Genomic DNA, 22,045 nt, shown 5'->3' on the forward strand with positions numbered 1-22,045 from the left:
CTATCATTCTTCAATCAGATAAATGATTGTTTAATAGTGATGATGAAACTAATAATAAGGTAAAATAGCCATGAGGATAAAATAAAGCCATTTTCAAACAGAAAAACAAACAGAAAAACTGAATTTGTTTCTTGAGGCCATCAACGAAAGAATCACTAAAGGATGTGCTTGAGAACAAAGAAAACGGGACTTGGAAGGAAGAAGTGAAATGCAAGGAGCAATGGTGAGCAAAGACTCAGATAAACTTGTAATTAAAGCTTAAAAAGCATTGTCTATAATATACAATAAGAACACTCGATATTGATTTATTGTATTCAAAAATAATGAAACTAATAATAGCATATTACAGTTCAGCAAACTTTGACCCTTGAGCTAAGTCCAGCCCGAAACCTGTTTTTGAACAGCCTGCTGATAAGAATGGTTTTATGTCTTTATTGTGCTAAAATATACATAGCATAAAATTTATCATTTTAACTATTTTAAAGTGTACAGTTCAATGGTATTAAATACATTGTTGTGCAAACATCACTGCCATCCGTCTCCAGAAAGCTTTTTATCTTCCCCAACTGAAGGTTTGCATCCAATTAACAGCAACTCCCATTCCCTCCCACTCCCATCCCAGCCCCGGGTAACCACCACGCCACTTTCTATCTCTATGAGTGAGGTACTTCATACATGTAGAATTAAACAATGCCTGTCCTTTTGAGTCTAGCTTATTTCACCTACCCTGTTTCCCCGAAAATAAGACATCCTCTGAAAATAAGACCTACTTACAGGAAAGAGAAGATGTTCCCTGAAAATAAGACCTAGTGCATCTTTGGGAGCACACCTTAAAATAAGACACCGTCTTATTTTCAGGGAAACAGGGTAGTATAATGTCTTCAAGTTTCATTCATGTTGTAGCATGGATCAGAATTTCCTTTCTTTTAAAGTTGAATACTATTCCATAGTATGGATATATTGCATTTTGTTCGTACATTCCTCTATCAATGGACATTTGAGTTGCTTCATCTTTTGGCTGAGTGATGCTGCTGTGAACACAGATATACAAATCCATATTCAAGTCCTTGCTCTCAATTCCTTTGGGTATACAAGGTCTGGTAATAAAGTTCTTGAACTCATCCTAGAAAAAGTGCTGTATACCTGATTGCCAAATATCACTGCAGTCACCTCCCCTTGGGAAGCTATGCAGTGAGGCCAGTGCATGGTCCACCCTTCAAAGCAGTATTGGAACTCTTGTTCTGGAATGGCCATCCCAGCTGTAGTCATATGTGTATTATCCTTGATGTTCTGAAGGTCATCAAAATGTCCTCCTTTCAATAATGCCTTTACTTTTGGGTAAAGAAAAAAGCCACTGGGAACCAGATCAGGTGAGGGGGGAAGATGTGCCAAGATAGTTGTTCATTTTCTGGCTAAAATCTCCCTCACAGACAGTGCCGTGTGAGTTGGGGCCTGTCATGATGCAAGAACCACATCGTTCTCATGCCGTGATTTTTCAGTAAAGATTTTCCTGTTTCTCTGTCAACCTTCACCTGGTCTGCTGTGCTTCTCACGCTCAGCTGACAGCTTTGATGCACACCTTGATGGAGTTTTGCAGTGTTTTCATCAGCTCTGCTCATTACTGGACACTTTGACCTCCCCTCACCAGTGATGCTTTCTCTCCGAAAAATGTTTAATCCATTTGTACTCTGCCATTTTCTTCATGGCCTTATCCCCACCAACTTGGACTCATATGTTCCTGATTTCACTTCCAAGTTTAACAAGAAATGTCTTGCGTGTTCATTGCTCTAATTCAAGCTCAGACATTCCTCAAAGGACACACAAAAACATGCAACAACAATTATGAACGCCCCTCGGCAAGACACCACCCCACATGCACTTGAACCCAGCCGGGAGACACTGATGCCCCAAGGTTATGAACCTTACTAAAGTTTTTGTACAGTGTTGCCAATGTAAGTGCATGGTGGCAAGTTTGCAAACTTGATTGTCAGACCCTATACACTCAGAAATGGAATTGCTGGATCATACGGGAATTCTGTTTTTAACTTTTGAGGAACCACCATACTATTTCTCAGAGTAGCTGCACCATTTTTCGTTCCCACCAGCATCTTTGCAATGGTTTGTCATTTCCTCTTTTGTTTTGTTTTAGTAATAGCCGCCCCAGTCAGTGTGAAGCGGTATTTCACTGCGGTTCAGCATCTTTTCTTCTGCCTAATGGTCATTTCTTTGGAGAAATGTCTATTCAAGAGTTTTACTCATTTTTTTTAATTCAATTTTTTGTCGTTATTTTTGAGTTGGAGGAATTCCTTATAGATTCTGGACATTAATACCCTATCAAATATACAATAGATTGTACATTTTTAAATGGTTGGAAGAAGATGAAAATGAAGGAAGAGGAGGATTTGAAGGCGGTGATAGTGAGGAGACAGAGACCAGATGTGGCTAGTAAGGTTTGAAATATTTACTAACTGATCAGTTACTGAAAAAAGTTTGCTGACACCTAAGATGGGAGTGAAGGTGGATGAGGGAGGAGAATAAACATATTGTTTTTCATTTTATTCTAAGCATTAGGAATAATTAGGGCAAAATGTTAACAGCCAAGTCTGAGTAATGTGCATGTGGATATTTGTTATAGTATTCCAAATTTACATAGAGAATAGATGTATGTAACAATACATTTTACCATACATTATATTATATATAGACAGACAGACAGAGAGTACATCAGGCTTCAGCTAGAGGCTTTCTGCTACTTATAAGCCAGGAAATCACATCTGCAAACTGAAGACAGTCCCTCTCCCTCTTCTCCAGCTGCCTCTTGGGATATCTGTGAACTTCGGACTCCCTCTTCTGGTGAAGTGTGACAGCGCCCAGAGCAGAGGGCTGGGCCTCTGAGGCTGAGGTGTTCGAGGTCCCCTGCTCCCCACCCTGACCCTAGCTCATCTTTGGGGCGCGCAGGCACCCTCGGGTACTCAGCCTGTACAGACTCTATTGATCCTCTTCTTCTGTTTCTGAGCACATCAGCAGCACTGCCTGCTGCCCGGGTCCACAAATCCATAGCCCTAATGGGCCACCAAAGATTCCTGCCCCAGAGGGCAAAGCGACAACCCCCTTAGGGACCCTGGGGAAACTTGCTCCGCTTGTAGGTCCTTAAGAGAAGGAGAAGAACCGCACCCCAGCACACTGGAATGGGATGTTACAATAAGAGTCTTCAGTCTCTGTGTTAACTGTGACCTCAAAAGCTGACAATGAATAGCAGGTGTGACCCCTCTCTCTGTACTCAGTGGGTGCTGGCCGCATAGACAGGCCTTGCCCAGGCTCAGGTCTGAAAGTCACTCTTACAAACCCACCAGCTGGGAAGGGGCTGCTGTGCCTGCTCTTGAGCTAAGGGAAGAAGTTTCACGGGGCCACTCAGAGGACTTGGAGGGCAAGAGGAAAGCTGAGGTCAGGTGGGGCAACAGAGGGAAGGAGGACAGGGCTGCCCTGGAGGGGCAAAAGCTGCGCGGAGGGGGAGCCTCCTGCAGCCATTTAAATCTTGCTCCAGATAACTCGGAATGTGACCACAGGCGAGGTGTGGACCACAGGCTGCTCGTGGGCTAAAGAGACCCTCAGGCCGCTGGCTAGATGAGAGCCATGACCCCGTCTGACCAAGACAGCTGAGGCCAGGTCCCAAAAATCTAGGAAAAGCCTGCCAGCACCAAGTAAGAGCCAGCGGGGAGGACCCCAGGAGCACCGTGATGAATGGCCTCTATACTGGTCAACTAAGAACGTTCTTCTGCCCCAACCCCACCCGCCGCAGGTGTCCCAGCCTGGGACAGCCCCATGCTGGAGGTGAGAAGGAGCCTTACCCATGGATGAAGTTCCAGACTGTGCTTATTTCACTAATATTTGAACTACGTACAGAGCTAAACAGCAGACTTTTCTCTGTCACTAATAGTGCCTGGAGGATTTTTATTTCTGAAAGTGACCAGAAAGGTTATTGGGACTCCTCAGAGCTGAGCTTTTATCCAGTGATGGGAAAAGAGACAACTCACAACACAGGTTTAAAGGAAGCATAATGATGGTTTCTTCTTGTACCGTGCATAACCCTGAGAAGAAGGCCAAAGTGTCGCCCCCAGTTCACAGAGGGAAAAACCAGGGAGCTTCTCCAACCGGAAGGCGGGCAGGGCAGGACTCCCACATCCCACAGCGCAGGAGGCAGCAGCCACCAGTGGCTCCGAGACCTGGCTTCCCCCTGAGCGACAGTAGCACCTCCCCGAGGGAGTCAGCTTCACCCCCAGCACCTTGCTTGGTGTTTGACATCCAGCAGGCATTCAGTCTGAGGGAGTGAAAAGCCACCAACTGTGGCGTAGAGCACAGCCATGTTTTACAGGCATTCATGAAGGATTTGGCCAAACAAAAATGAAGCGGTCCCTCTCATCTCCTCTCGTCCCCACCCCACCACACTTCCCATACCCCTCCAGACTGGAGAGACCACCGCCATCCACCCTCTCATCTTCCTTCCTAGTACATGAACCTCCAGAAGTTTAGCTATTCACACCGCTAAGCTAACACATCCGCCCAACCAGAGACTACATTTTCCAGCTTCTTTGCAGCTGGAGATGGCCCCATGTGACCAAGGGCAGACCAGTGGATATGAACGCAAATGACGTGTGCTATTAAGCTCCTGACTGCAAACCTAAGAAGCTGTCTTCCCACCACTTCCTCTTTTCCAGTTAGCTCCCTGGGTGTGGACATAGGCATGGGAGTGGTGAGCCAGCTCCAATCACTGCCTCAGAGCAGTGGTTCCTGACCTCAGCTGGACATTGGAATCATCCTGGGAAAGGCTCTAAAACTATCCTGATGCTGGCACTACTTGGAGGGTCCAACCTAGAGCCTGAAGACCCCCGTGCTGATTTTGTGAGGATGTTTCTATGCTGTTGGATATCACAAAAAGTGTGCATGAGCTTTTTTGTTGTTGTTGTTAATCCGTTTTCATTAGTTTTTATGTATTTGATGTGTGACCCAAGACATCTTCTTCTTCCAATGTGGGCAGACAAAAAAAAAAAAAAAAAAAAAAAGGTTGGACACCCCTGCTCTATCCCCAGAAGTCCTGACCTCATCGGATTCTATGTGGCTCAGACATCAGGATCTTTGACTTTTCCCCAGTGAATTCTAATGATAAGACAGAGAATCATCATACCTGTGACTAGGAATTGGGGGGAACAACAAAATAAAAAAAAAAATTAATTGGTCCCTGGGTTTCTTCTCTTCCCTGGACTCCTGTCCTAACTCCCCTCTGGTCTTTGGGCAGCTATGTAACACAGACAGATACTCCCTCACGTCTGCACCACTTCCTTTCTTCTGTTTATTACTGAACTTTACCCTGCACTTGACCTAGTCCAACCTGGGCATTCTGGAGCCTTCTATCCTTAATGCTGGGGAGCCAGATGGGCTGAGTTCCTCTGTAGGAGGAGCTTAGGAGTGGAGCCCCGTAGACACTAGTATCCACATTTAGGGTTTAGATTTTCCTTATTCTCAACACACTGGTTGATAATAGAATACGGGTCACTTCACCCTTAGTCTCATTTTAGACCAGTTTTGCAAATAAAGTCATCAAATTCTTCAGCCCGTTCACCTTCCAAGAAAGACCCATACTATTACTTTCTGAGAGAAAAAGTTTTCTCCACTGTTGATGAGTGACTCTTTTGAGAGCACAGTGGAGCAGATTTCGTAGAATTTGAAATAAGCAATGCTCTGTAAGCATTGAAGCATCTGCGGTTACCCTGCAGGAATCAGTAAGTCCGGATTTCAGCCACCAACCTACCCAACCATCATTCTTAGAAGTGCAGAGAGAGATGATTCAGCAGCCCCAGTATTTATGGGCTGAATAAGATAAACTGTCAGAGGTTAAAAGCAAGTCAGGGGCTCTTATCTGCTAACTGAATTCTGATGAAGTTGGGGTTAAAGGGAAGGAACATAATGAGTGGTTTGGCAAACCACTTAATGTTTTTCTCCTGTGAGGACCTTCTATGCAACTTTTAAGAACTGTTTTATTCACCATATAGCCCTTAACCTCAACCCACTGTCCCATTCAATTATGATCTCACCAGGACCCATTCGGGCAGCACTTGAGGGCTTGCACAGAAACATAAGACAAGGGGGTGTAATCTGTAGACCTAGGTTTCCTGACAGTGGCACCACTGATATTTTGGACCCACAGTCTTTTGTTGGGGGGGGGGGTTCTGTATGTTGGAGGATGCTTATCAACTTCCCCAGTCTTTGCCTACCACATGGCATAGCAACCCCTCACCCTGTCTGGACAAGCAAAAATGTCTCCAGATGCTGCCCAATGTCTCCTGGGCAACAAAATTGTCCAGTGGAGAACTTCTGCTCTAGATGAATTCCGTGAGCCAGGGAGTCCTCCTCAGAGCTACATCCCCAGGGTCTATCACAGCCCCTGGCACATAGTAGAGGCTCAATAAATACTTGTTGAATGAGTAACTGAGAGAAGGGGGAGTTAAACCTCTGGAAGTACCTATTGGCCTGGCAGTGGGAGAGAAACAAATGTTCAGAACTCTTATTGTAAGGCGCATGTGGGCTGATGGCCCAGCTGCTGAGACTCAGGACCCACCAGTGTGTCCACGCCATAGCCAGGCTTCCAACAGAGACTCCTAGTCTGTACCCACATATTGTGACTGTAGATTACAAGCCCCCTCCAACCATGTCTTTGGTTTAAGGATATCCAGTGGCCTGACCGAAACTTTCTTAGACCTGTGCTGCCATCTGAGACCCTGCTGGCCCACTCCTTCTTCCCTAGAGCTCACACATGCACCTGCTCTGTCCAGACCCCTCAACCTCCATCTTCCCCAGTTCTGGTCCTTTATCTTCTGCAAGGGTTTTCCCTAACAAATCTCCGGTGGGTCCAATCCCATCGGAGAATCTGAATGAACACTCCTGGCTTTCAAGGAGTGTGTCTTTCTTCAGCCTTCCCCCCACACTGGGGGGCAGACCTCAGGAGCTGAGTTGATGGAGCCTTATACCCAACTCTGTTCAGACAGGGAGAGACCTCTTAGAAGTGACCCCATGTCCTTTGTCTAGAAAGCAAAAGGAGATGTGAATTTAACTCGTAAATAATCACTCATAAATAACTAATAAAACCAGACGCGCCCTAACATTCCAGTCCAAGAAAGTTAACCTTTTACTGGTTTTAAGGCAGCAAGGAAAGTCTTCTGGTCCACATGCCTCTTTTCTGCTCGAGGGAAGGAAAGTCAGGAGGAGGAGGAAGAGTTAGCCACAGGGAGCTGGCTGGGGCATTCTTTGCCACAATCCACCCCATCTTATCTCTGCAGTCCTCAGGAGTCATGCACTTTGGTTCTTGAGCGAGCATCTGTGACCCCATCCATGGCACCTGTCAGGAGCGTCCTCCAGGTGCACCGCCCCTGGCTTAGCCTGCCTTCCCCTGGGCCAGGCTCTCCCAGGGGCAGATGACCTCCTTCTCTATGGCCTGGTCACCTGCATCTCCTGTCCCAGTGTCCTCTGAGTCCATCAGGCAGGTCCCGCTGTCTGTAGGCATGTCCATTTTGATCTGGAAAAAACTTCAGGTGCAAAAGGAGAGCAAGTGATGCAGGGGCGGGAGGGGACAGCAAATCCCTGAATTATCCTGACAACCCTGAAGATTAACCCCCGGTGCATTGACCAAGAGCTGTGTGCACAGTGACTGGCTTTGTGGGTCCATTTTATTGAGGATCCCTACTCATCTGTTGAATTAAAGATAATTCTGAAGATGCTTTATTTTCATTTCAAGGGGCTTGAATTTTTATGGTCTTAATGAATTCAGGTTGTCCCTGTACGACATGTCAGTCCTTAATCATCAGCCCCTTTAAACTTCCCTCTGAGGAAGTGGTGACCCCTGAGAAGACAGCCTTGTAAAAGCCAGTACGTGAGGTACAGCAGTGGCCATGAAACATTCCCTCAGAAGGGCCATTTGGGAAAAATTACAGACACACTCACGCTGCATCCTGATCCTCTCCTAAGGCAATCAGGGTAACCCCTTTCTCCATCTTCCCACCAACAAGGGCAGGTGCAAGGAACAACCTCAGGTAACAGGCTCTCCTCGGCTGTTGCCACGCCCACTGTGGGCAGAGGCCACGCCCCTCAGGCATCCGTGGCAACCTGAGACCACTGGGGCTTCCTTCTCTGAGCTCAGGCAGGGCCAAACACAAGAACATGATGATTGGTGCAAGGGTGCTCCTGACTACCTCCCCCAAAACCCCAGTAAGGGCACGGGAGCTGGTTTTCTGATCTGCATTGCTTGCGACTTTTCTTTCTGACTTTTCTTTCTGCCTGGTCCAGGCATTATTAAGCTCTCCTCAGAGCCTCAGTTCTGCACCCCGTAGGCTGCCTTGGAACACTTGGGACACTCAGAGGTCAGTTTCTCAGGAGCCACGGGGTTTCCAGGGGCCACTGCTCAGGCAGAGACTGGGCGCTTTCATTTTCACAGACTGCTGGAGCAGGAATCCCGCAAGCACCTCTAACGTGCAGGTGGATACAGGAGGGGTGGGTGAGGAAGGTAAGGGCACCTAAGGTGGGGGAGGAGTTGAGTCCCTGGGACCTTGTCCTGGGCATCCCACCACCTGCAGCTCCCACCTCAGGCATCAATCTTCCCTGCCCTTTACAAATGCCATGGATTTATTAGACTAATAGTTTTGGGATGGGGCCTGGTGAGCAGAAAGATGCTTGAGGGGGAGGACAAACTGAGTTTCTGAAGACCTTCTGGGGAACAAAGGATCTGAGGGGTCCATCTGGGTGTCTGCTGTCCAGGCCCTCCCACCCAGCCCCCACCCAGCCAGGAGCTCCAGAACACACCTGGCCCGGCAGAGCCCCAGTACATGCGGCAAAACCCACTCTGGTTCTTACTTTGCTACTCTCTTGGATTTCAGCCGTGGCAGCTGCTGGCCCATATCCCCCAGGGGCTGCACCTTCCCGTGGGACACAGGGGGGCACTTGGGTGACAGCCTGGCGAAGACAGGTGAAGCCAAACAGCCTCGTCTGAGAAACCTGCCCAAGGACAGAGCCATGCGGGCCTTGGGAGGGGCCCTGGGCAGGCTGCGGGACCAGGGACCGTGGATGGAGGCCTCACTGCCCTCGGCCTCAGAGGACCCATTGGGGAGCCTGGACCCACTGGGCTCCCCCTTCTGCTCCAAGCCTGAGGAGCTCTCCAAGGCCACTCTGATGGGCGAGGGGCAGATGGTGCTGCTGGGCCGCCGAATGAAGCGGCCAGGTGAGGGGAAGGGCCTCCTGGGGGACCGGCAGGAGGAGGAGAAAGGGCTGGAAGGGGAGGGCGGCACGCAGGTTCCAGTGTACACTGCCAGGTGTGGGCTGGGAGCCAAGTGCTGGCCCGGCTGTAGAGGAGGAAAGGGGAGTGGTCAGTGGTGGGTTGCGTGGCCCACTCAGCAGAGCCCCACGCCCCAGCTGCCCTGTTCTAACCCAGCCTCTGTCCAATGGGAGAGTACAGACCTGGTGTGGCTTTCTCCTAGGAAGGTGGGAAAGATGCCCCAAACCACCTGTGACAACAGCACAGCCTCATGGAGGCCTCCTGCCCAGCAGCCTGCCTGTCCCCCAGCCCTGGCCACAGTCCCTGGGGCCGGCCAGTTGAATCCCAGGGCACAAACTGACTTTCTTCCAGGCCTGGCATGCTGGAATGTGGCCAGGCTGAGTTCCTGATCATCCCTGCACTCCCATCCCTAAATAAGCAATGCTTAGTATCTGCCACACCCCATGACATGCTTTCCCCATCCTTGGTCCCCAACCTCAAGTCTGGATGCATTTAAAACACCGTTAGCAGAGCAGTGGAGGTCCCAGCTCATGCACCACTCACTCTTCCAGTGAGGGACCACACCTTGTCCTGGGCCGGGCCTCAGCCTCGTGTCTATGCTAACAACCCCTTTGGGATGGTCACAGCCCGACACCTTCCCCAGCCTCCCATCTGACAGGAGTACCTGGGAAGAAAAGCTGACTGTGAAACCAGGCCACATAGGTGAGACCAAAACAGGGAGCCCAGGAGAGAAAAGGGAAGTATTTCAACCTCACTGGGCCACCAATGCTCAGCCCTCAGAGCATGTGGGCAGGAAGGGTGAGCTGCCATTTTCAGCCCAAGAAGCCTGAAAAAGCTTTGTCTGAGCTGTTCTCACCTCTCTTCCCTTGCCAGAACACAGGAGACACATGGGCCGTGTCCCCTTCAAAGGCCTGCCCAGCTGAATAAGGCTGGGGATGTGCTTGTCCTGGGAGAAGGGCGTGGGCGCTGTGACAGTCACACCAGCAACACCTCCAGGAGAGAACTGAAAGTGACTCCAGTAAAGAACAAACCCTCTTAAACCGCCACTGCCACTGCCAAGCTCAGAAGCATCTTCCCCTCCCTTCGGCCCCCCTGGGCAGGGGGATGCAGCCCCAGTCCGGGGCAGGAAGCTGCTTTCTCCTGTAGAGGGCGCCTGTTTCCAGATCACCTAAAGAGGGGTGGGCAGATGCACCCATGAACAGCTTTGGGAGGAAGAGAAAGGGCAGAGGCCACAGAGGACTGGACTGGGAGTGGGAGGTCTCCATTCTCTCCACCCACTCCCTGAAATTCAAACAAGATTCTGTTCTGAAATAGCAGCTCCGAGCCCCTGCTCTATGGCCTAGTCTCCCACCTGCCTCCTGGGGCTACTGGGTTATTACACTAATAATAATGCTAATTCACAGCAGGCTATATGATAAGGCTGAGCCAAGTGTGTGTCCAGGTGGACTGGACCTCATCACACAGCCCTTTCAACCTGAGTCAAGACCAGATGCAGAAGTCAGAGAGATTCAAAGCATGATTGGGATTCAAACAGGGAGAAAATCTCCATCACTGGCTTTAAAGCTAGAGGGACCACATGCCAAGCAACGTGGGTGGCCCCCAGGAGCTGACAGCGGCCCCAGCTGACAGCCAGCAAGGAAATGGGGCCCTCGGCCCTAGAATAAGGAACTGGATCCAACCAAGCACCTGCATCAGCTTGGAAGCAAATTCTTCCCAAGAGCTCCCAAGGCTGGCCTGGCTGACACATTGAGCAGAGAACCTGGTTGCTGTAGGTTTGTTGTAAAGTTTATTTCCCCGTGAAGATTTATGTGTTGAAGACCTTACCCCCAAGGTGATGGTGTTAGGAGGTGGAGCCTCTGGGAGGGGAATCCAATAGGTGCTCTTATAAGAGACCTCAGAGAGCTCACTTGGCCCCTCCACCAGGTAGGGACAGCATGAGGCAACCTCTACAAACCAGAGAGCAGGCCCTCACTAGACCAAATCTTCAGTGCCTTAATCATGATGTCCCAGCCTCCAGAACTGTGGTAAATGCCTGTTGTTTACAAGCCGCCCAGTTCACAGTATTTTGCTAACGAGGCCTGAGCAGACCAAGACACGAGCCTCATCTCACTTGGACAACTGCGAGCTAATGAATGGCTGATGATTGTGGTCATTTGTTACCTAGAGGAGAGAAACCGAAGCAATGACCAAATGAGAATCTGAGCTCAGGTCTGTGTGACCCCAAAGCCCCTGTTTTTTCCACTGACCCACTTTGCAATCCTGCTGCCTATGGAATTCAGATAGGACTGGGGGTCATGGAGAAGAAGTCCAAAATACCAAAACTAGTAAATAGGCTTTGTCAAAGAGGTATCAAAGTGGGACTCCTCCCCCCCACCAGGCTCATTAAATTGAATCACATTTCCTTAAAATTTGTAATAAACTCCTGTTGTGATCCCACTTTTTTTTTTTTTTTTTTGTAGAGACAGAGTCTCACTTTATGGCCCTCGGTAGAGTGCCGTGGCCTCACCCAGCTCACAGCAACCTCCAACTCCCGGGCCCAAGCGATTCTCTTGCCTCAGCCTCCCGAGCAGCTGGGACTACAGGCGCCTGCCACAACACCCGGCTATTTTTTGGTTGCAGTTTGGCCGGGGCCGGGTTTGAACCCACCACCCTCGGTACATGGGGCCGGCGCCTTACCGACTGAGCCACAGGCGCCGCCCATGATCCCACTTTATAGATACAAAAACTGAGGCTCATGGAGATGATACACCTTGACTGAGGTCGTACAGCTTATGACCGGACCAGCCTTTCCATATGGCCCCAGTTCTGTGCCCTCCTCCCACCCTCCTTCCTCTCTCTGTCCCTCTTCACCCCACCCCACTCCTCCCCAGCATCTTCTCTTTTCCAGGATGAATGACAGACAGGTGAGGAAGGTGGCCACTTACCTGGCCTGAGATGGTCCTTTCTTCTGCGCAAATGGCCATTAGCCTTATTGGTCCTGGACACTCTAAGCAGGATGCCTTTCCCACCCTCCCCCACCAGGGAACCACAACCCTCACCTTGGTCCCTCCCACAGAGGGTCGGGGGCTCTCTGCTCAGAGACCCAGCCCCTCCAGCCTGTGCCCCACCTACACTGGTGTGAGGCAGCAAAGCAGTGGCAGGTGAGACACATGGCAAAGAAATGTGACACCACAGAGACAGAATGAAGGACAGCTTGGTGCTTTTTTATTGTGCAAGGGAACCAAGGGGTGGGGAAGAGCATGAAATGGAGCAGGAACATTAGCATGAGAGCATGGCCAGAGGCGTTTTAATGAACAGCAAAGCAGATGGTGCTGGAGATATAATTCATTTTCTGTCCTCAGAAACTGGTTGAGAACTTGCAAGAGACCTTGTAGCCACTTGAACTCCCACTTCTGGTGAGCAGGAAGGTGAGCAGAGGGCCTCACCCAGGTGCAGCATGCAGTGTGCAGAGTCTCCCCTGCCTGTCTCCTCTACATTCCCCTGCCCCACTGTCTCCAAAAGCAAACTAGTAAAGTTGGCCCCACCGGGAAAAATCCATGCAGGTGAACACATCATTCCTCCTACCATTCATCCCATTGGATACCATCCAGCACAAGACCTTCCTCATTAGAAGGGACCCTTCCTGCAGTCGTGGAACTCGGGACCACAGGATTAACCAGTCACTACACTGTAGCTGGTTAGTTCTCTCCTAGAAGCTGCAGGTAGAGAACATAACATCAATCCCTCACCCTCTTCCTCTAAGCTAAAAGCTGGGAGGGCCACACTGCAGATCCTTTGAGAGCAGAAAAGTAAGAAGGTTTGGGACAACAATCTTTTAAATGCCCCTCAAGAAATGCCTTAAATAATAAAAAATAATGAGTCAATGTATTAGATACAGGAAGAAAGCATAGGCTCACTCTGAGACCATGAAGCTACGAGGGAGGGTGATGGTGGTGGTGAGGATGCCAGTGATGATGACAATGATAATGAGGATGATGACAATGAGCATGAGAAGGATGATGATGGTGATGGTGATGATGATGATGATGGTAGTGATGATGGTGATAATGCTAGTGGTGATGGTGGTGATGATGGTGATGGTGATCTTCGTGATGATGGTGATGATGGTGGTGGTGATGGTGATGATGATGGTGATGATTCTAGTGATGATGGTGATGGTGGTGATGGTGATCATAATGATGATGGTGATGATGATGATGGTGACAATGCTAGGGTGATGGTGATGGTGATGATGGTGATGATGATGGTAGTGATGATGGTGATGATGCTAGTGGTGATGGTGGTGATGGTGATCATGGTGATGATGGTGGTGGTGATGGTGATTATGATGGTGATGATGCTTGTGGTGATGGTGATGGTGATGGTGGTGGTGATGGTAATGATGGTGAGAAGGATGATAGTGGTGGTGGTGGCCATGGTGATGGTGATCATAGTGATGGTGGTGATGATGGTGATGGTGATCATAGTGATGATAGTGATGATGGTGGTGGTGATGATGCTAGTGGTGATGGTGATGGTGGTGATGGTGATCATAGTGATGATGGTGATTGTGGTGGTGATGGTGATGGTGGTGAGAAGGATGATAGTGGTGGTGGTGGCCATGGTGATGGTGGTGATGATGGTGATGGTGATCATAGTGATGATGGTGATGATGGGGGTGGTGATGGTGATGGTGGTGATGATAATGGCAGCTAGCATTTATTGAACACATATAATATACCATGCATGGTTCTGGGTACTTTACTCATATTTCATTCCTGGCCCTATCATTTTCACTTAATGTAATGAAAGCAGTCCCTTCCCTAAAAGTCAAGCTGAAAAATGGAATTCTATAAAGGAAATCCTGGTACTCTTACAGAATAACTTATATTCTAGCATAAATTGTTTAAATATAATGTTAAGGAATTAAGACGATGTCTAAATACATGGCATAATAGTGACTAACATACTGACTTAAATGTATCATCAATATTGTCCAAATAAAAACTATTTTTGATGCTATTGGAGATTCAAATGGGCCCTGTAGGGGCCCATTTGATGCATAGTAGCAAATTCAGGAGGAGCAATGTCCCCTGCTGGAGCCCCAAGCCACTGCCCTAAGGCCTCAGTCCTGTAGCCTCTGCTGACCTCTCCAGGACAGGGGTCCCTGCCAAGCCCTCCCAAAAGCATCATGCGGCTTCCCAATGACATAGCTGGCTGCACCCTTGTGTGTGATGGTCTCTCCTGTTGCACTGTAAGCACCCTAAGGTGTCTCTCTCTCTCACTTACTAGTAGTCCCCAGCCCCTGGTAGGATGCCAGGCACATAGCAGGTGCTGAATATCCTTGCTGAATATTAAGCAATGGGACAAATTAAAGAAAACTGGTGCCAGAGGCTGAACTCTGTATTCACCAAGGCCAGGACTAGAGATAGAAGTCCTGGCAGATTGCAAGAAACAATAGAGCAAGCAAAGAAGAGGGAGTGAAAAAAAAAGAGAGAGGAAAGAAAGAAAGGAGGGAGGGAAAGAGAGGAGAGACTTCTGAGCATTCACCTTGAGCCACTCTCACTCTCAACAACTCACTATGAGAAATTATTACTTCAGAGAAGTTTAAGGTCAAAGTCACACAGCTAGTAAATGCCCAAACCAGGTCTGCCTGACTCCAAAGTTCACATTCGTCCTCCTACCATTCAAACCTAGCTATAGAAAAACATCTGATTTCAAGAATGAAAAATATAGAAGCCACAATACAGAGATGTATTCATTCAGTGATATTTAAGGACCAACTCTGTACAGGCTCTGGTTGGACTGAGAGCTGATAGCAAGTGGGTTTCCTAAAGTTCAGCCTTGAAAAGTAGTCAGTGATTTCTGGAGGGCCATCTCTTCTTCCTAAGGACGTTCCACAGCATTTCACAGGAACACTGTAGCTGGGATGTCCAAAGCTTTCCCCCACAGTGCTGCCCGGCCAGCCCAGGAGCATTATGGAATGTAGATCCCTCTCGGTATCCCACCTTCAATACATAGAAGGTTCCAGATAAAGAAATGAGACACTTCTTCCCTCTCATAGCTGGAAGACCTTTCTCCCCACCTCTCTCTGGCCCAGTGTCACAACATCCCTGCCCCACAGTGACTGTCAGGAGCTCTTCCTCCTGCAGTCTCTCTGCCTTCCCCACACCATGCTCTCAGCACATGCCTCAAACTCCACTTCACCATGAAAATTGATGCCCCCTGATTGAAAGGCTTCAGCTTCCTTCCTTTCCACTTTGAAATCTCTCCGATCTGTAATGTCAGAGGATAAACTATTCCTCTTTGAGAACTGTCTGGACTTTGGTCTGATCTCCAGATTTTTCCAGACTTTCTTATCAATTATTCCTTATATTACCTCCCATCTCCTGGTATCATCCCTCCATTTGGCAAACACACTCACCTGGCCCTGTCCTTCAAAAATGCCTCTTCTCAACCCACCATCTTCTGGGTTACCACGTTCTTGCCTTCACCCCAAACTTCTAGAAATGGTCATCCGCCCTCTTCACTTCCAATCATTTCCTTTATCCCCTCACTACTCCACTGAAATCACCCACTCAGAGATCCCTGACAACTTCCTAACTGCTAAATGCAGTGGCCTCTGTTGGTCCTCAACATGCTCAGCTTCTTGATTGGAGGACAGGTTGGGCTATGATGCATTGTATGGATTTTCTACCCTAGGAACCACTGACCTAGATCCTTTCCCCACTACTAGGTATGAACAGGAAGTTAAAAATATGGTTCTGAGGAGAGAGAGAGAGAGAGAGAACGCATGCCGGGCCACAAGGGCATTAGGTTGCAGAACTGAATAAGACAGTCAAGTCTCATTTCATTGAGTTGCAACGAAAATAATTTTATGGTTGGGGGTCACCACAATGTGAGGAACTATCGAAGGGTCATGGCATTAGAAAGGTTGAGAACCACTGATCTAGGTGAAGATGGATTTGAATGCTTTATTTCATGACACAATAGAATCCTAAAGCCAGTATGTCCCTCCTGTTGCTTGGAAGCTGTCAAAAAATCTCAGAAAATAAAGTTATGATAATTCAGTCATCTAAGGTATACTGTGCACATCCCTACTTTTAAAAATTGATTTTGATTCTTATCACTTGAATTTAGGCAAAAAGAAAAAAATAATAAAATTGATTGTCAGTCTATCATTTCAGAGGTTCCATCAAAGAGTTTATAATATTATAAGCCACCTCAAATCCTTTCTGGAAGAAGGGGTACTATGATTACAAACCACAGCTCTCCACTTCCCACCTGGATGGCCTCCATCTTTGAGCTGCAGTTTCCAGGACACCTCCAGCTGGGATTGATCACTTCATCCTTGACACTCTCCTTCCCTGTCTCATGTTATAGCCATTTGCATCCATGCACTTTTGTCAGATCCTTGAGGGGACAGACCATTCTGTCCATTGTTGTACCCACCATAGCACCCACCACCTTCTTTTATAAAACAGGTCTTTAAAAGACATCTGGGGGATATAACTACTGCCCTCTGGCATGGAAGCCATTTATCACATGCTTTCCTCCAGATGCAGAAACTTACATACTCATGCCGTCTCTCATCAGAGTGTGGGTCCTGCGTGTCTGACACCAAGCAGGTTTCCAACAACATGTGGGGAGTACCTCACATGCGCCCCACACAGAGCTCATCACCGTCTGTGGTGGAATGAGAGACAGGCCAAGTGCAAGCCTGTGATGCGTGGGATGGCAGGTAGTTGAGCTAAGGATGGGCAAGATGGTCTGTGCCCTGAAAAATTCATGATGTATCCGATGCCTGCCTCACCACTTGGCTAGGCATGGGACTTCAGCTCATACGGAGTAACTAACAAGAAGAGACAGCAAATAGCTCTCTGGTTTCATGCTTCTGAGATGTTCCCACAGAAGGAGGCCAAACAGCAGGAGAGCCAGGCAGACGGGCTCCCCCAGGGGTCTCAGGGCAAAGCCTATGCCCACCCACAGCCAGGCACAAAATGTCTTTGAAGTCTCAAATTCTATCTTAAAAAATTTATGGGCATTTTTCATTCTACTTCATAACATATTCACGATTGTTTTAATGTAAAACTTTAAAAATTACCTAATTTTCCTACCATTCCAAATCTTCAAGTAAAATGGATGCTCCAGCCCGGGTGCCCTTTTGAGATTCATAAAGTCTGTTTCGAGAAGCTGAGTCTGGCCCCTCTCACACGCGAGGAAGCACACAGGTTAAGTGACTTGCTGAAGACCACAGGACTAGAACTAGGGCCAGGGCCTGGGAGGCTTTCTCCAAATCCATTCTGTTGTTCATGTCACACACATCTGTGCAGAATCTGCCAGATCTCAGACATTAGGCTCCAAGTGGTGAATGAGATAAATATGGTCCCTCCTTTCAAGTTACTTAGTTTACAAAGGTTCATCATCTAAGATGCCTGGTTAGGGTACAAGTTGGAGGTGCCAACATTCTTCAAAGGAGACATGAATACAGCATATCTCTTGGTGCTCTTTCAGAGTGCAAACTAGGCTATAACTGGTGAAAATGGGAAATGTAAGCTCCCACCTTCTGGGTTGGAGTCATTTTGCTAATGAGAAACTTTGTAAGGACCACAAAGTCCTTACAATGGCCTGGAGGTCTTCAGTGACCTGGCCCCTGACCACTCTCTAAATTCGTCTTATACCATTTCCCTGTCACCCACCAGGCCCCATTCCCCAGGCCTTTCAGTTGACTCTGAGCCACTTCCCACCTTGCGCCTGTTGCTCACAAGTTCCCCTCTCCCTACGACCTCTCCCTGCCAGGCCCACATTCTTTGCATGGCCAACTCTTCCTTACTCTCTTCTCTGTCCCAGCCTCAGAGAGGGGCATCCCACACAAATTCCATCTTCCCCATTACAGCACTAAGTCTGCCCCTTTATGATCCACTCAACAGGTTTTATCTGGTATTTGTGGTAATTGCAATGATGCCCCGATTCTTTAGCTGTCCCTGTAACTATATCTTTTGCCATGACACTTTGAAACCTCTCACTAAAGAAGTGGGGTCTATTTACTTGCCCCTTGAGTCTAGGCCAGAGTGATGACTTGCTTTGGTCAATAAAATAAAGTGGAAGAGATTGTATGAAGCCCTACATGTTCCCTCTGGCTCCCTTGCAGTTTAGCCCTCAGCGTGGCATCACACCCAGGCTAGGCTGTTGGCAAATGAGAGACATGTGAAGCAGAGAAGATTCATCCCACTCAGCCCAGCCCAGGCCACTGCAGAATCAGTCCCAGACACTTGAATGAGTACAACCATGATCAACAGAGCCACACAGGTGACCCCATGTGTGTGAACAATAAGCACTCCTTGGCCTACACCACTCCATTTTTTCTGGCTGGTTGTTACACACCAAGAGCTATCTGAGAATGTGTTTAATTATTTCGTATCAATCCTAGACTATAAGCCCCACGAGCAAGGAATATGTTTGTCTTATTCACCAATACCTTGCACGTGGTAGGTGCCCAATAAATGTGTTGAGCGAGTGAGTACTCCTGCTTGGTAAGGCTGGTGTCTTGCTCACCTCTGCAGTTTATCACTTTTGCATTCTTACACAGGTGTAGGGGACAAGACTAACTTCAAGAATGACCTTCTAGACCTCCCAAGGTCAAAGTTTGAACGGTTCTGTCTCTCTACCCCGGGCAAGGGGGCTGGCCTAGTCTACACCTACAGAGGAGAGAAGCATCAACTTATAGAAAAATCTCAGAGAGTATTATCTTTGGTCCTGACTCATCTTTAAAGTGTGACGGATGCCTGCCATCCCTCTTCCCATGTGAAGACATCAGAGCCTTTGTTCCTTAGCCAAAAAGATGCCCCTCAGAGAGCTATTTCAGATGACTTCCCTAGAGGCCAAGTCCTTCATTCCTACCAGCTACTTATGTCCCCAACATGTACAAAGGGAATAAGGAAACAGGAAGAAAAGAGCCCACCAGCCCTCAAGTAACCGTGACAAAGAACAAACTCAACAGGAGAAATGTCCCAACAAGGCCTCTCCAGGCAGGTGTGACAGAGGGAGGTGGGGAAGTGCTTCTGTCGGGGAGCCTTGCAACTAGGCTTGGGGGGATCTCAGGCTGCTTTTCAAGCAAGACTCTAAACTGGAGGGACAAGATGAGGAGCTTCTTGCAACTATTTTAAACAAATGTCCCTGAACACTATGCCTTGTGGGTGGAAAGGGGCCTTCTCATTAACTTTCCATGGCAAATGGTGGGTCACAAGCAGCCTGTTTTCCCCAGGGTTCTCATCCCAAGAACTCCCCCAGGTAAGACAGGCAGTCACGCAGCAGCTGGGCCAGGTGCCCCCCACTTGCCACCACACCAACCCCTAGCTGAGCAGCAGAACAAGCTGTATCTGTGGTGGCGTCACCAAGTCCTCCATGAAGGGGATGGACCTGATGGCCTACTGCCCCACTCGTAGGGAATGGAGTCTCCTAGACTCTGGCCCCATCTTTCTTTGTTTGCCCCTCCCAAGTATGTCCCCCCACCCCTGGAATCACAGGTTTATTTAGGAGGCAGCTCCTTCCTGAGTTGGCTCCTACGGTCCAGCTTGCTCATGACCTGGGTGATGTCCACAGTGTTGGCTGCCTCTCGCGCCTTGGCCTCTTCCTCCAGCTGCCTCAGGATGACCGGGCTCGGGCTGGAGCGCAGGTGACGCCGCATGAACGGGAGGCTGGCGCTGGAAGGAAGGACAGGCAGGTTGGTGATGGGTGGAAAATGGCACTGCTTTCCCAGCAATCACACAGTCACACCTGGTGAGAGTTGGGGCCAGAAGGCCAAGTCTTGACTGTTCCCTCCTTTTCCCAGTGAACCTCAGGTGGGGTCCTCAGGGCCATGTCCAACCTTGGCTCTGTCCTCCCCCGGGGAGGATGAGACAACAGTGAGCACCAGCTGCCATCAGATATTAAGGAATACTCTTTGGATGGGGAAGATTACAGACATACCTTCTCTGATGCTTAGAAATTCCCCTGTTATCTTGACTTCCTATAAGATCTTCATGAGGGAAGCGGGCAAGGAGGACTTAGGGGCTAGATCCCCAAAGGCTGTACCCTCAATAGAGAGCTGGAGCATTTATTTTAAAAAGCCAAAGCTGGGAGGGGGAGCTGTACTCTCCAAGGTGGCCAGGCCTCAGTGGACAGAGGGAAGGGCCCCAAGGGGGGTGAGAGGCTGGTGGTCCCCTGCGTAGGCACAGTGTCTTGGCATGTGTCAGAACCCTTCTTCAGAAGCCAACCATGGATCCCTGGGACAAAACTCTATTACAGCCTTAGGAACTGGGGCAAAGCTCTAGGTGTCTGAGAGTGGCAGGCAATGGTGAACAGCTGAGCCACCTGCCTTTGAGGGCCCACACACGCTTGGAAAGTAAACATTTCAGCAGCAATGACAGACCAAAATCTAGGCCCCACTCCAAATTTCTGCACAACATAAGCCCCTAGAGCTCTTGCATCTACCCTAGGGAGAAGGAGACTCCCCTATCAAGAAGTAAAGCCTGACACTGAATCTCTCCCTAGCCCTGCCAAGGGGGAAGCTTGGAGCCAGGTTTAACTTGTCCTGGGAAAATTAAGTTTTAAGACATTGTCTTATACCTGCAGGTCATGGAAAAAATTCTCACACCCACAGCAATCCCTGCATGGATAGCGGCCAAGCTTCACACTTCACAAACACATTTACACATAATTCTCACTCTCAATAGTGAAGACAACATTACCGGCTGCAGTAACCCAGCGGCCTGCTCCACCCCAGGAACTCAGAGCCCCCGCTGTGGCCTAGAAAAGACCCCAGCTGAAATCTCATGTCTGCCCCAAATTATAAACCATCTGAAGAGAGCAGTACAAACTCCCCTTCCTTTCCCCATTACTTTCTGGCAGAACGTCTGAAACTATTAAAGCCCTTTTTTCTGGCCTAAAGGAGAAGCTTTTAAGTCCCCAGGGACACCGAACTCCCTTCCTTACTCTGTAAACCTAGAAGAATAACCCTACAAAGACCTCCTTTCTAGTCTTTTCATAACAGAGTCATTATCCTCCAGAATGAAACTAAGTGGGGTGTTTTTTTAAGCTCTTTCAATAAAGATTCTGGTCCAACCAACCACCCCCGTTTTGAATTGAATGAAGACGCTGGAAGGGAGCCTGGTGTGGGCTGAATGGGAAAACGGTACTGACCACGGGGGGGCCAGGACACACGGCTGCCTGTGGGGAAACCTCCGCCAAAGTCCCACGACTTGGTTCAAGCTGTCAGTTGGTCACCCTTTTGAATTGTCAATCCCTGTAGAGTATTTTTTTCTCCAATAAAAGAGTTCAGCCTGCCCCTCAGAACATTTTTCCATCCCCGGTCCCAGCGGATGTGCAAAAAGAGACGCTCCTCATCTCTAATGGGGAGAGTGAGAGTGAAGAGTTAATGGAGTTTCAAAAGGCAATCCCTGGAGGCCGAAAGAGCACTTGGGATGTTACCCTTTGCTGCCCCTCAATCTAGCATTTTCTCCTGGGGCATGATATGCTACGCATTCTCTCTAAGGTCTTAGAACAATTTAAATACGAGGGTGCAGCTAAATTAATTTCTATACATCAGCTTGGAGGTGGAGAATTTTAGCAATCTAAAAACCCAGTGAGATGCTTCCAATTGTGATAAGGGTAAGTGTTAGTCTGATAATCAAAACTTTTTCGAACCAGCATTAAGGGGTAATTACTAAGGAAATTTGGTCAACTGATTTCAGGGCATTTAGAAGCAGATGA

At 48.5% G+C, this 22,045-nt stretch overlaps 1 protein-coding gene across 2 annotated transcripts in view; it reads right to left on the reverse strand.

Annotated features, from left to right (window-relative positions):
- Window positions 1-2,547: 2,547 nt before the first annotated feature.
- Window positions 2,548-22,045, reverse strand: part of RGS9 (regulator of G protein signaling 9) — a 72,762-nt gene continuing 53,264 nt past the window's right edge. For both annotated transcript variants that reach the window (XM_053569165.1, XM_053569164.1), the window contains 3 exons: window positions 19,881-19,998; window positions 8,899-9,383; window positions 2,548-7,577 (listed from right to left, as the gene is read on the reverse strand). In XM_053569165.1, coding sequence (XP_053425140.1) covers window positions 7,427-7,577; window positions 8,899-9,383; window positions 19,881-19,998 — 754 coding nt within the window. In that variant the 3' untranslated portion in view covers window positions 2,548-7,426. The remainder of the gene's footprint in view (window positions 7,578-8,898; window positions 9,384-19,880; window positions 19,999-22,045) is intronic.

Source organism: Nycticebus coucang, chromosome 18 (genome assembly GCF_027406575.1).
Source record: "Nycticebus coucang isolate mNycCou1 chromosome 18, mNycCou1.pri, whole genome shotgun sequence".
Lineage (NCBI taxonomy): Eukaryota > Metazoa > Chordata > Mammalia > Primates > Lorisidae > Nycticebus > Nycticebus coucang.